The 15,142-nt window shown below is 47.3% G+C and overlaps 1 protein-coding gene across 1 annotated transcript in view; it reads right to left on the reverse strand.

Moving 5' to 3' along the window:
* C15H16orf96 (chromosome 15 C16orf96 homolog) overlaps positions 1–15,142 on the reverse strand; it is a 43,320-nt gene that overhangs the window by 8,119 nt on the left and 20,059 nt on the right. The window contains 7 exon segments of the mRNA XM_067705239.1: positions 431–527; positions 2,812–2,874; positions 3,584–3,702; positions 8,670–8,834; positions 9,851–9,925; positions 13,953–14,063; positions 14,427–14,512. Coding sequence (XP_067561340.1) covers positions 431–527; positions 2,812–2,874; positions 3,584–3,702; positions 8,670–8,834; positions 9,851–9,925; positions 13,953–14,063; positions 14,427–14,512 — 716 coding nt within the window.

Raw genomic sequence — 15,142 nt, forward strand, 5'->3', positions numbered from 1 at the left:
AGCTCTTTGAGCCTCGGTTTCAACTGTGAAATGGGATGATAGCAGAATGACCTCAGAGATAATGTGTAAGGATTCAACGAGGTCAGGTCTGTCACAGAGGTTGGCACAGTGCCTGCCCGGCCGCAGCAAGCCCCACAGAGGACCCAGGGTCATGAGTCACTTCTTCCAGCGGGAAGCAGGCCCATCAACCCTAGCTCACAGGGGGGTGTGAGCTTTAAATGGGGGGTGTGAGCTCCCTCCCTTAACAGTTCTTGGCCCATGACAGATGCCCAATAACCTGTCCGTTCCTCTCCCCATGAGCACCTCACGTGCCCGTCTGCAGCCCCACCACCCAGGACGGCTACCCTGCAGACGGCTACAGTGCCCCAGGCAGCTTTTGCATCTTGGAACTGGAGTTTGCGTCTCTGTTGGCGCCTGGACCCCCACCTGCTCACCTCACCTGTTGCCGCTGCAGGTACTCGTAGCTGTTGGAGCTGGCCGGCCGCAGCCGCGACAGCAGGCGGGCACTGTGGATGGTGATGAGTTGCCTGTGGAGGACAAGAGCTAAGTGGGAGGCGCACGTGGCCAGCAGAGGGCCCAGCTTCCACCTCTTCCAGGAAGCTCGCCCTCAAACACAGCCTTCCCTCTAGAAAGATCCACAGCATGGGGCCACCACCCTCTTCATAAATCATAAAGAACAGCTGTTCTGATAATAAAAGGAAAACCCCCGAACAGGTGAGTCCTAGAAGTGGGATGCAGGTTGGAGGTTGGCAGGGGTGGGTGGAGGGGGATGGGGAATGATTGCTTATGGGCACGGGGTTTCCTTCCGGTGGGTGGAAAGGTTCTGGCAGTAGATTGTCCGAGGTGGTGGCGGCACAATATTGTCAATGTACTAAATGCCCCTGAACTGTTAACTTTAAAATGGTTAATTTATATTATGTGTATCTGACCTCAGTACAAGAAATAAAAATAGTAAAAACATCAGCCTTCTGAGGAGCTGGAACTGTTCTACTTCTTGATCTGAGTGGTGGTTACCAAGGTGTGTACACATGTTAAAACCCATCAAGTTGTAAAACAAACGTTTACATACTTTACTGTATGCATGTTAAGCCTCAATAAAAATTTAAAGTCATGCATATTGTCAGCATTTTAGAAAGTATAGAAAAACACAAAGAAATCACTGTAACCACTGTAATCAAATATTTTGATATGTGTCCTTCCAGTATTTTTCCATGTTTGTTTTTTTTTTAACAAAAATAGGATCGTAACACACATCCTACTTGTTTTTCTCATTTAAGTTACTGCAAACGTTTTTCCAGGTCATTAAACATTCTTTTGTGACTGTGCCATCCAATATGGCAGCCACTGGCCACATGTGGCTATTTAAATTAACTAAATTTATTTTAAATTTTAATTAATTTATTTATTTATTTTTGGCCACGCCGTGTGGCATGTGGGATCTTAGTTCCCCAACCAGGAATAGAACCCGTGCCCCCTGCAGTGGAAGCACACAGTACTAACCAATGGACCACCAGGGAATTCCCCATATTAACTAAATTTAAATAAAATTAAAAATTCAGTTTCTCTATCTCATTAGCCATCTTTCAAGTGCTCCACAGTAAAATGTGGCCAGTGGCTACTTCACTGGACAGCACAGCTATGGAACATACCCCCCCACATCTCAGAAGGTTCTACGTAAGGCCTTCCTCTACGACTTGCCTTACTGGCTGATGTGAACGTACCGTGACTCACTCACCACTTCAGGTTGTTTCCTTTCCTCTTCTTTTGAAAAAAAAAATATGGGGCAGGCAGGGATAAATTAGGAGTTTGGGATTAACATATACACACCACTATATATAAAACAGATAACCAACAAGGACCTACTGTATAGCACAGGGAACTCTACTCAATAACTTGTAATAACCTATAAGGGAAAATAATCTGAAAAAGTGTGTGTGTGTGTGTGTGTGTGTGTGTGTATATATATATACATATATCTATATATCTATATATCTATATCTATCTCTGAATCACCTTGCTGTACACCTGAAACTAACACAACATTGTAAATCAACTACACTTCAATAAAAATATTATAAATAATGCTGCGATTTTGAAAGAAAAATTCTGGCTCTATCTCCCAACATGGCCAGGTGTGGGGTGGTGAGCTTCACGGGTCACCAGGAACAGCCTAGCAGCGCAGAGGCCATGGGCACTGCAAGATCCTAGGTGTGTCCACACAGTGGGATATTATTCAGCCATAAAATGGAATGAATCACTGACACAGGCTACAATGCAAATGAACCTTGAAAACATCATGCTCAGTGAAAGAAGCCAGACACACAAGGCCACATACTGTATGATTCCATTTATACAAAACGTCTAGAACAGGCCGATCCGTAGAGAGAGTGAGTAGATTGGTGGTTATCAGGGGCTGGGGGAGGGGAATGGGAGTAAGTGCTGACGGGTCAGGATTTCCTGGGGGAGATGGAAATATTTTTGAATTAGAGGTGAATGTGCACTAAATCCCACTGAACTGTTCACTTTAAAATGGTTGATTTTATAAGTGAATTTCACCTTGATAAATAAACAAAAGTATTAGACTATAAAAATATGTGCAAGGAAGTCCCACAAAGTTCAGCTTTTCCCCAGAGTTTCCTTTCATCCTTTTCCTCTTGGAGTTGACCCTGCCCCTGGACACAGCGGGCACCAGACAGGGCTGGTGAAGGGAGGGATGCTAGCACCTTGCCCAGGTCGGAGGCTAATGAAATGATGTGTATAGAACGGTGTACACGGATGTACACGTCACAGATGATCCCCGGCGGTACTCACGGGCAGGTCATCATGTTCACGGGCCGGTGGCCGGAGATAGATTTCACCCGCTCAAACAGTTTCCTGGAAGACACCCAGCTCCGTCAGCTGCTGCGCCAAACCAGGCCCTACGAGGCCACGCCTGTCCCAGGCAGTGCTTGCGGCGGAAGCTGCAGGTCCATCTGTGCCTCAGGGCCAGGGCTTCCCCCACATCTTACTCCCACTGGCCCAGCCCCTGCGCTCAGCTCAGCTCTACTGGCCCCTGCTGACCCCCATGTGCGGCCACTTGGGGCAGCAGCAGGCGTAAAAGTGTGTTTAGTTTCTCTCCTTGCCCCAAACACAAAGGAGGTCTTTAAAACCAGGGAAAGCTACTCTTCACAGTGGACATTTGGGAGCATGAGGGGTGATCTGAGGACAGGAGCACCCCCAGGAACATCAAGTCCCTCTGCCTGGGGCTCAGTCTGGAGTGGGTGGGGGCCTGGCTCTAGTCCCAGATCTGCCCAGGCTCCCTCTGGGGAGCCCCTTCCCTCTCTGAGCCTAGGTTTCTTCACATGAGCACCTGGAGCCCCCTCTGCACTCAAGGGCAGGCCTGCCCACCTCTGAGCCCCTGGGTGCTCGCAGCCCCATCGCCCAACCCAGCAGCTGGGAAGCCCCGCCCCCTCTCTCTGGGTCCACAGGTCTGAAATCCTTCCTCCCAGAGTTCAGAATCCACTGGGATACCCCTCTTGTTTCCTCTCTGGAAAGAGAGACTCCTAGCCTCTGGGAGCTGCACCCCTATCCGGGAGAGGCTCACTTCCTAAAGCCGGCAGCACTGTTGGGGTCAAACCAGAAGCCTTCAATCAGCAGCTTCCTGACTACTTTCCAGACCTCATCCATGTCTTTCTTCAGATCGTCCAAATCACTGGGAACCAGCTGTGAACAGCCAAAGAAAAGAGACTTTAGTCAATTAATTCACACTCTGCCTTGCTCCAGAAAAGGATTTGCAGCAACTTGCAAAGTTATGTAGAGTGTAACAAGATTAATCAAGAAAAGTGAAGTAGTGAAGGAAAGGGAAAATGACAACGCTTGGGTTAAGGCTCAGACCCGTAATGCATGCTTTTCCTGGAGGGGAGCTGCAAAGTGAGCTTCCCGGCAGCCAAGGCAAGGAAACACTGTCAGTTACTGCCTCCAAAAGACAAACCAACCCCACTGCTATTCTGAGTGCAGGCCCGAGAAACATTCTCCTGATGGCTCCAAGACAACTGACCTTCACACATTCAACACCTATTTAATGAGTGTGAAGTGTATATTCAATGGCTTTTAGTACATTCACAGAGCTGTGCAACTATCACCACAATAAGTTTTAAAATGTTTTCATCATCGCAAAAGAAATCTCATACCCCTTAGCAGTCACCTTTCTTTTCATCCCAAACCCCCAGGCGTAGGCAACCACTAATCTACTTTCTGTCTCTATGGATTTGCCTATTCTGGACACTCCAGATAAATGGAACCACACAATCTGTGTCCTTTTGTGTCTGGGTTCTTTCATTCAGCATCATGTTTTCAAGGTTCATCCATGTTATAGTGTGTAGCTGTACTTCATTCCTTTTTATGGCTGAATAATGTTCATTATATGTATATACCACATTGTGTTTATCCGTTCATCTGTTGATGGACATTTGGGTTGTTTCCACCTTTTAGCTATTGTGGAAAATGCTGCTGTGAACATTGGTGTGCAAGTTTTTTTTGTGGGCTGTTTTCATTTCTCTTGGGTATATCTACCTAGGAGTGGGAGTGCTGGGTCGTATGGCGACTCTATGCCTAACTTTTAAGAAACTGCCAGACTCTTTTCCATGGCGGGAATTTTGAATTTTTAAAGTGTTCCTTCCAGTGCCCAGATTTTGGTCCCTAAACAGCATTCCCCCTAAAGGCACCAAGACTCCACAGAGAAATGGCTGATTCAGGTCTGAGGAAGGGAATGTAGAAGATGAGCCTGGAACATCTTGTCATAAGAAAGCAGGACAGCTATCCAAGACAGAGGGTCACGTCAAGGGGCTCAGGGGCCAGCTTGCAAGCCTAAGATGAGACCATGTGAGCGACAAAACAGTAACTTAACTGATTGAACAAAGTGAATATTTAAAAACTCATGATTCATAGTGACACCCACAAAAAAGAAAAAAAATAGAAACCCTCATTTGCCGCCATGTATCGGAGGTGGCTACCGCACCAATATTTTACCCTGAAAACTGGTAATTAAAGGAAATAATTCACCATTATCTGTCTTTCCTGCAAGAACCCTATTTCAGGGTTATCAGCTCAAGTTGATGAGGGAAAGCTCTTCTTTACAGATTTATAGCTGATATAGAAGCAATGCTAGGATTAGAAAAATCACCATTTTGTAACCCTTAATGAAATAATGGGTTCAGGCAACAATCCTCAACTTAGGAGGAAACTATCAATACCAGGAGAATGGCCAACGAGGCAATGGCCATTCCCAGAGTGACAGAGAGTTACCCCCAAATTACTTGCTGCTTATAAGGGGAGAATATACGTTTACACTGGTGGTATCAGCTGGGCTAGCACCGCTGGGCCCTGACGAATCTTCACTCCGGAAGGGACCACCTGCCAGCATCGACTTACCTGCTAATCAAACACTACAGGAAGCGCATGGCATACCAAGAAGATTCTTTTCCCCAACATTCTAAACTTAAAAAAACTCAAAAACTTAAAAAAAATTATTTATTTTTGGCTGCGTTGGGTCTTAGTTGCAGCATGAGGGATCTTTCGTTGCAGGGCACGGGCTCTTCGTTGTGGCATGCGGACTTCTCTGTAGTTGTGGCATATGGGCTCCAGAGCACACGGGCTCTGTAGCTGTGGCACGTGAGCTCTCTAGTTGTGGCATGCAGGCTCAGTATTTGTGGCACACAGGTTTAGTTGCCCCGCGGCATGTGGGACCTTAGTTCCCAGACCAGGGATTGAACCCGCGTCCCCTGCATTGGAAGGCGGATTCTTAACCAGTGGACCACCAGGGAAGTCCCTCAAAAACTTTTTTTTAAATTAATTTATTTTATTTATCTATTTTTTGCTGCATTGGGTCTTCGTTGCTGCGCACGGGCTTTCTCTAGTTGTGGCAAGCGGGGGCTACTCTTCGTTGCGGTGCGCGGGCTTCTCATTGCGGTGGCTTCTCTTGTTGTGGAGCACGGGCTCTAGCCACGCAGGCTTCAGTAGCTGTGGCTCGCGGGCTCTAGAGCGCAGGCTCAGTAGTTGTGGCATACGGGCTTAGTGGCTCCGCAGCACATGGGATCTTCCTGGACCAGGGATCAAACCCGTGTCCCCTGCATTGGCAGGTGGATTCTTAACTACTGCGCCACCAGGGAAGCCCCCCCTCAAAAACTTTTAAACCTACAGAAAAGTTGCAAGAATAGTCCAAAGGACACTCCTATATCCACTGAAATTCACCAATTTTTAACATTTTGTCATGTTTTCTTTTTCTGTACATATGTATGTGTGTTTTTGTTTTTTTCTGAGCCATCTGAGAGTTAATTGCAGACATCACTATATATCACCCCCACAAAAACTTAAACACAGAATTACCATACGACCCAGCAATTCCACTCCTGGGTAACTACCCAAAGTAGCTGAAAACAGGTGTTCAAACAGAAATTTGTATGTGAATGCTCATAGCAGCATTATTCAAAAGGTGGAAATAACCCAAGTGTCCATCAACAGAGAACAAACAAACAAAATGTGGTCTATCCATTTGATGGAATATTATTCAGCCTAGAAAGAAATGAAGTTCTGGGACTTCCCTGGTGGTCCAGTGGTTAAGACTCTGCCTTCCAATGCAGGGGGCACAGGTTCAATCCCTGACTGGAGAACTAAGATCCCACACGCCATGCAGTGTGGCCAAAAAAATTAAAAAAAGAAAAGAAAAGAAAAGAAGTTCTGGTTCATGTTACAACATGAATAAACCTTGAAAACATGATGCTGAGTGCAAGAAGCCAGACACAAAAGGTCACATACTGTGATTCATTTATATGAAATGTCCAAAATAGGGTAATCCAGAGACAGAGAGTAGATTAGTGGTTGCCAGGGGCTGGGGGAGGGGGGAGTGAGGAGTGACTGCTTGATGGACCTGGGGTTTCCTTTGGGGGGATGGAAATGCTCTGGAACTAGATAGAAATGGTGCCCACACAACACTGTGAATGTAACAAATGCCACAGAATTAGTCACTTTATAATAGTTAATGGTTAATTTTATGTCATGTGAATTTTACCACAATTAAAATACAGAAAGAAAAGAAGAGCAATGAGGATAGGATCACTTCAACCAACAAACAACAAAAAAGCTTTCAATCAGGAAAAAAATTCAGACACATAGAGAGGAGAAAAGACTAGAATCATGAACCCTGATATACCCACCATGTAGATTTAATCATTATTAACATGTTGCTACATTTGCCTTTTTTTCTTTGTTTCTTTTCTTTTTTTTTTTCCATGCCATGCAGCTTGTGGGATCTTAGTTCCCCAACCAGGGATCGAACCCGTGCCCCCTGCAGTGGAAGCACAGACTCCTAACCACTGGACCGCCAGGGAATTGATGGAGTGTTTTTTTAAAAAGTTACAGAAATCATAACATTTCACTCAAATATTTTAGTTATTTACTTACATGCCTGCAATACCATTATCCCATCTAACATAATGAGCAGTCATTCTTGACGTTGATCTAATTCCCAGCCCATTTTCAGAGTTGGAGCAACTGAACCAGGAAACAAAGTAAGTCTCCTCGTGTGTTGCATTTGGTTGTTGTGCCCCTTGAGACTCTCTTAATCTAGAACAGTCTCTGTCCTACTTTTTTTCACCCTGCCATTGAATTATGGAAGAAAAACAGGTCAGTTGTTCTGTAGATAACTGAGTTACCCCGGCTGTAATCCTGCATTGATTTGTATGATTTCTATGACAAGTGTGTTCCATATCTGTTTTGCTTATCGTCATATCCTCGCTAACCAGCATCAGAGGTACCCAATAGGTGGATGATGAGTGAATAAATCCTCATTTTACAGATGAGAAAACTGAGGCTCGAAGAGGTTCTATAACTCAAGGCATACTGCCAATCATGGTGGGGCTGCAACTTGGACCCAGAGCTGCCTGATTCTAAACCCAAGCTCTTTTGTCCTCACCAGCCACCCCAGCTGCAGGAACCACACAACGCTGATATGGCTGGCCTGACTGTTCCTGTCTCTCTATTGGATGGTACACATTAAGGCTATGACTTCTTATCAACATTTCCCCAGGATCTGGCTCAATACAGGTGATCATTAAATGATGAATAAACGAATGACCAGCAGGACACCCCCTCTGCCCGCCATGTCCCTTTGCTTGCGTTATGGTGGTCAGCCTCCAAGATGCTCCACAACTATACCTCTTGGTATTCACACCCCCATATGGTCCCCTCTCGCACTGAACAGGGCTGACCTGTGTAACCAACAGGATACTACAGAAATGATGGAGTGTGACTTCTGTGGCTAAGTCATCAAAGATGTTGCAGCTTCTGTCTTGCTCTCTTGGACCATGTGCTCTGGGTGGCCCACTGGCTGCCATGTTGTGAAGCCAGTCAAGCAGCCCTAAGGAGGATCGTGTGATAAGGAAGTGAGGAGTCTTGCCCACAGCCATGTGAGGGCGCCATCTTGGAAGCAGCTCTTCTAGCTCTAGTCAAGCCTTCGTATGACAGCAGCCCTGGATGACATCCTGACTACAGCCTCGTGGGAGACCCTGAGCTACTCAGCTAAGCTGTTCCCAAATTCTTAACCCTCAGAAACTCTGAACGTTTGCTGTCTTAAGGGACTAAATTTCAGGGTAGTTTGTTACGCAGAAGGTGGTGACTAATACAGGGGTCCTCACCTTGGTGCGTAGGTCTTTGTCCAGCTGCTCCACAGTCTTCTTCCAGTCATCCTCATTGGCCATAACCCTGAAGAGCATGCCCTGAATCGTCTCATTCAGCTCCATCGCCACTGCGTCCAGGTCAGCCCGGCTTCCCTTGCCTGCCAGGGAGCGCCTGTCGGCTTTCTAGAGAGAGATGGGACTCAGGGAGGCAGGGCTGCTGGGGTGGGAGCAGGAAGAGGCTGGGGGAGATCAGACCACTTTGGTCAGTTTTTCTAGTTTGGGACCCTAGATACCCAGCCTTGGCTTAAATTCAACCTTGGGGTCTCTGTTGGCTCAAACACAACCATTAGATTGAAGCAAAGGTTTTCTGTGATGGAGAAGTTGGGGCATGGTTTTTAAATTCACATAAATTGTCACAAACTCTAATTCAAAAAGATACATGCACTCTATGTTCATAGCAGCACTACTCACAATAGCCAAGACATGGAAACAACCTAAATGTCCATCAACAGATGAATGGATAAAGAAGATGTGGTACATATATACAATGGAATATTACTCAGCATTAAAAAGAACAAAATAATGCCATTTGCAGCAACATGGATGCAACTAGAGATTATCATACTAAGTGAAGCCAGAAAGAGAAAGACAAATACCATATGATATCATTTATATGTGAAATCTAAAATATGACACAAATGAACCTATATATGAAACAGAAACAGAATCATGGACATAGAGAACAGACTAGTGGTTGCGAAGGGGGAGGGGGTTGGGGGACGGATGGAATGGGTTGTAACTATTATATATAGGATGGATAAACAAGAAGGTCCTACTGTATAGCACAGAGAACTATATTCAATATCCTATGATAAACTATAATGGGAAACAATGTTAAAAAAGAATGTATACGTATATGTATAACTGAATCACTTTGCTGTACAACAGTAATTAACATAACATTGTAAATCGACTATACTTCAATTTTAAAAAATTGTCACTAATCCTGAGTTAACTGAAAATAGGACTTGATGGAACAACTTTTGAGAACTTCCCCCAAACTTTCTACATGATAAAGGTGGAAGGAGACTCCGGAAGTCTGCCTGCCTTTGTCTTAGCTGGATGATTCCATTATCCTGGTGGGAAAGCTGGGCTCAGGATAGGGGAGGGGGTAGGGAGAGGAATCTCTGCTCACTCACCTCTTTCAGCTCCTGCTCCATCACACTGTTGTCTGCCTTGTACATTTCTAGGTTTTTAATCTGAGAATGGACAACCTAAGAACAGAAGCAGAGGGCATGTCAGCTATCCTCGGAAGTCCTGAGGATAGCCTCTACCTCCCACATCCACCCTAGGAAGGGACAATGGGGCCAGGTGGACAGCAGGCGGGTGGCACATTGGAAGGCTTGGGCTCCAGGTGCCCAGATCAGAAGGGAAGGAACGTGGGACTTGGCACAAGAAGTCCCCTTGGAGGTGGCCTCACAGAACTACAGGTGGCTACACAGGAAAGGAAGGAAGACCTGAGGAAGGAAAGCATAAACAAACGCTGATGCTTTGGGTCCCTAGATGTTTAAGACAAGTGCATCTCTTCTGATCTGTAATGGGATCCCCGTGAGAATGAGAGTCAATTCATCCACCAAGCACTTAATATGCCACACATGCTGTGCCCCAGGGTCAGGGGAAAACCTTATTTCCCATCCCCATGACTCCATGAAAAAACAACTCCCTGCATTAATTCTGCCCTCTCTCCACTTATTGGGCCTCCCTATGACAGCAGCAGCCAGCTAACCTGCTTGGGAAGAGCCTCACATCCAATGGGCCATGTCCCCAGAGGGTAGGGTCACTCCTCCTCCAAAGCTGGCAGCAGGCTTCTACTTCTCCCTACATATCTGGTCTCCTTTTTACCCTCAGAAACAGAACCCCCAACATTTAGCTGGCATCTGGCAGACCAGAATCATGACTATATTTCGCAGCCTCCCATATAGCTTGATGTGACCACTGAGGTGTAAATGGAAGTGGGTCAGTGTCCTCTTCACTGCTGGCTTGGAAGCAGAGTTAATGACTGGAGTGCCAGCAGCTGTCTTGGACCATGTGGTGACCTTGTGAATGGAAGTGACACACCATGGAGTTCAATACCAGCTCTGAGTTTCTTGAATGTAAAAGAGAGATACACTTACGCCTTAAGTCAGTTATTTGGGAGTTTTATGTTATTCAAAGATGAACCTAATTATTTTTTTTTAATATTTATTTATTTATTTTGGCTGCACAGGGTCTCAGTTGCGGCATGCGGACTTCTTAGTTGCAGCATGCATGCAGGATCTAGTTCCCTGACCAGGGATCGAACCCAGTTCCCCTGCATTGGGAGCGTGGAGTCTTTACCCACTGGACCACCACGGAGGTCCCAAGATGAACCTAATTCTAATTAATGCAAAGCTCCTTCACATCCACCTTGCCCCAGATGGGTCTCAAGGTCTAGGATGGATGGCGGAGGTAATGGAAGGGAGATCCTGCTTCAGCCTCGTGTCAGGCTGCTTCCTCCAACACCACATTAGCAGGGAGCTGACCTTTTGGAGTCATCAGGCCCAACATTAACACTTAGATCCCCACTTGGCTCTTCCTAGTTAAAATCTAGAAATAAAGAGGAGCCAGGAGCCTCTAACTTCCACTGCCACAGTAACCTGTGTACTGGGTTGACTAATGTCCTCCCCAGAATTCATGCCGGCCCAGAACCTGTGGACATGGTCTTATTTGGAAATAGATCTTTGCAGATGTAATTAGTTAAGATGAGGTCATACTGGATTAGGGCAGCCCACATGGATGAGGAGGCCACGTGAAGACACAGATATACACACAGAGAAGAAGGCCACGTGACAACGGAGGCAGAGATTGGAGTGATGCATCTATAAGCCAAGGAACACCTGGAGCCACCAGAAGCTGGGAGAGGCCAGGAAGGATCCTCCCCTAGAGGCTTCAGACAGAGCAAGGCCCTGCCAGCACCCTGATTTGGGGCTTTTAGACTCCAGAACTGTGAACGAGTACATGTCTTGTTTTAAGCCATCCAGTTTGCGGTCATCTGTGACAGCAGCCGCAGGAAACTGGTACACCCACTAAGTAGCAGAATCGGGATTGAAACCCAGGCCTATCCAACCACAATAGCAGGCTGCCTCCCAACTGGCTGGTTACTCTGCCTGAATCTGTTTACTCCTAGTTCAAGTGGCATTAATACCACTCCTGTCCCAAAGATGCTGAGGGGACTAGAAATGACACTTTCCTAGGAGAGTTGGCATTTGATACACATCAGCTGTCTTATCCGTCCCCTCCTGCACCAAGCCAGAGCCTTGGATATAATAGTTTGTTCCAAGAATGGCTTTGGAATGCAGCCTCTGGCTTATAAAAGACACCTGTCCACTTGCAAAGGGCAAATAATGTTTTCACATTATTTGGGTCAGTAAGAAAGAGTTCTATCCTCACTTATTTTCCTGCTGGGTTCTTAGTGGGAAACACTCCAAGAGGAGCACTCTAAGGTGATGGAAACATTTCCATCTTGATTGGGTGGTGCTGACATGGGTGTACCAAGAGGCAAAAATTAATCTAGCTCTTACACTTCAGGCCTGGGCATTTTACTGTGCGTAAAGCATACTTTCATTGAAAGCAAACAGATACTACCGCTCCCCTGCAAAAAACACGTAAGGGCTTTGGCGCTGTCCATCTTGTTGACTGCTGTATTGCTGGGCCCTGGAAGGGCACCTGGCACACAGTGAAGGCTCAATGACGTTGGCTGAATGACTCAGGGAATGAATGGGGATTTCTCGTGCCACCTGTTACATCCAGAACATTTTCTCCCAGGCATCCAGGTAACACAGTAACAGCGGTGTTTCCTCTCTAGTCCCCATGTTGCGACAGAACCAGGGCAGAGGTGTCTGCCCTCCCTCCTTCCTCTACTGGAAGGGCTCCACGAGGCTGCTGATCTCTTGCAGCCCATGTTCATTTAAGAACTATTTAATGAAGCGTGCTGGGTACAAAGCCCAGCTCCTGATCTTTCCAGGGTTCACTTTTATAAGCAATTAGTTCTTGCTGGCACAACGGGCAGGAAGGAAGTCTGGACAAAGGCTGACGTGATCCATTTGGTCTGTTTGGCCAAACTCCTCTTGACTTTCTCTCAACGAGTGACGAGTGACAGCTCCTTGGAGGCAGATCCTACGCCCACCCCCACCACCCCGAGCAGGGCAGGACATGATGCTGGACACACATCAGAAGTGCTGAAAGAACTGGCCCCAGTCTCCGACCAGGAAGGACACCAATAGGTCCCTAGGACATGGCATCCCAGTCTCTCTGAAAAGCAGTGGCTAAATGAGGGCGCAGAGTTGGCAGGAGACTATGTAGTTCCTGATCCTGGTGCTCACAAAAGTCTGGGCCTGAAACCGTGTATTGGGAGCCCACACACGGCCCAGGCACTCCCTTCTTTCCCCACTTGGGCTGGGCATCGGCTCACCTTCAATGAACTCCTCTCCCGTCCAAGTTGCCCTGTGCACACTAGCCTGGTCACTCTGTGTGACCGCCTTGGGAGGGGGAGCTGTGCCCTCGCCTTTCGCTCCCCACACCCTAGTGCATCCCACCAACAGCCCCCTGACTTGGAATCAGAAGCCCTCTATGGAAATCACCTCAGGTGGATCTGTTTGGGATTTTGTCTCTTTATACCCTGGGGTCATCTCCTCCCACCGGGAATAACTTTGATCCTTTCCCCAAGGGTCTGGGATGCCTCTGGGACAAGGCACAGATGGGACTGGTCCCGAGGTCATCAGGGCAGGGTCATCAGGCCAGCTCAGTGAGCCCAAGGGAGAAGGTGTCTGGTTGAATGACCCCTGGGAGGTGCTCTGCATCGTCCTCACATTTCTCAGGTCAGACTCTGCTGTTCCGGACAGGCCCCATGGTGTGAGGACTCGGGAACAAGCCAGTTTAGGGGAAAGGTTATGAACATGAACAGCTGGCCCAAGAAATCCTCTTATCCACTCACCGATTCATTCAGCACATTCTGAGCCTTCACTTTGTGCCAGGCACCCTTCTGGCGTGGGTGACCCAAGCGGTGAACGAGACAGATCCTGTTCAGGCCCTCTTGTTTATGTGTTGGGGGTGCAGGTGGCGGGATTTGTTTGCTTTTCATGGAAGTATAACTTACACACAGTAAAATGCCAGGAAAGTGTCCCTGGTTCCCCTGCCTTCAGGGTGTCTATGAAATCTTTGGGGAGAATCTGAATGTCCCAATGAGGAATCCTCCCTCCTCTGGGCCCTTCCGGACCTCCGAACCTTAAACTCATCCAGGCAAATCTGGAGCTTGTCCACTGCCCTGTCCAGCACGAGGTGGTGGTCCTTTATCATCTCTATCTGGTGGCCCCAAATTCTCTCAAGTTCCTCCTCCTACAAGGGGGAGACATAGACACAAGAGGCCTCTGCTTCTGAGGTCGCCACGGCTGGGAAGGGACTTCAAGAGAGTACCAGACCAGGGCATCCCCAGCCTGCCAGCCAACTGCCACTTTAGACACTTGTCAGAGGGAACCATGTGGCCGCCCACCACTGGGAGCCTTGCACCAGCCAGGGCAGACCTGCCTCCGCGGGGCTGCACCTCCCTTCTGGGCCCCACTCCCTCCCCAGGGCTCCTTTCAGCTTCAGGACAAATGCTGCATCCAGAAGGGCAGGGCCTCCACCTGGCTGTGGCCATGGAGTCTGCCATCACCTCAAGCCATCGTCTTCTCAAATGCCTTTTCTGCCCGGGACACTGACCCTCATCCTGGATTTCTGGAGGCTGCCAATCTTTTCTTGCAATACGTTCGCCGTTGTCCCAAGCTTGGAAGAGGCTCCCATATTAGCTGAAAGCAAAGGAGGGGGTGGCTGTTGGGGGCAGGGATGGGGGAAGATGCTTCATCTAGAGTTCCACCTGCTTCTGTTATATTTAAGGCAGTGCTTTCCAACAGAGAGATGCTGTGAGCTTGGGGACCTTTGAGATCATCTAAAATTTTCTAGTGAAAATTTAAAAAAAAAAATCTAAAAATAAGCAGGTGAAATTAATTTTTTTAAAGATTTTTTTTGATGTGGACCATTTTTAAAGTCTTTATTGAATTTGTTACAATATAGCCTCTGTTTTATGTTTTGGTTTTTTGACCCCGAGGCAGGTGGGAGCTTAGCTCCCTGATCAGGGATCAAACCCACACCCCCTGCATTGGAAGGTGAAGTCTTAACCACTGGACCACCAGGGAAGTCCCAGGTGAAATTAATTTTAAGAAAATATTTTGTTTAACCCAATATAATCTATGTGGGTTTTGGGGGGGGCACACTGTGGGGCATGCAGTATCTTAGTTCCCCAACCAGGGACTGAACCCGTGCCCCCTGCATCGGGAGCTTGGAGTCAACCACTGGACCGCCAGGGAAGTCCATAACCCAATATAATCCAAAATAGCATCATTTTGGGAATTCCCTGGCAGTCCAGTGGTTGGGACTCC

This window comes from Pseudorca crassidens, chromosome 15 (assembly GCF_039906515.1).
Source record: "Pseudorca crassidens isolate mPseCra1 chromosome 15, mPseCra1.hap1, whole genome shotgun sequence".
NCBI lineage: Eukaryota > Metazoa > Chordata > Mammalia > Artiodactyla > Delphinidae > Pseudorca > Pseudorca crassidens.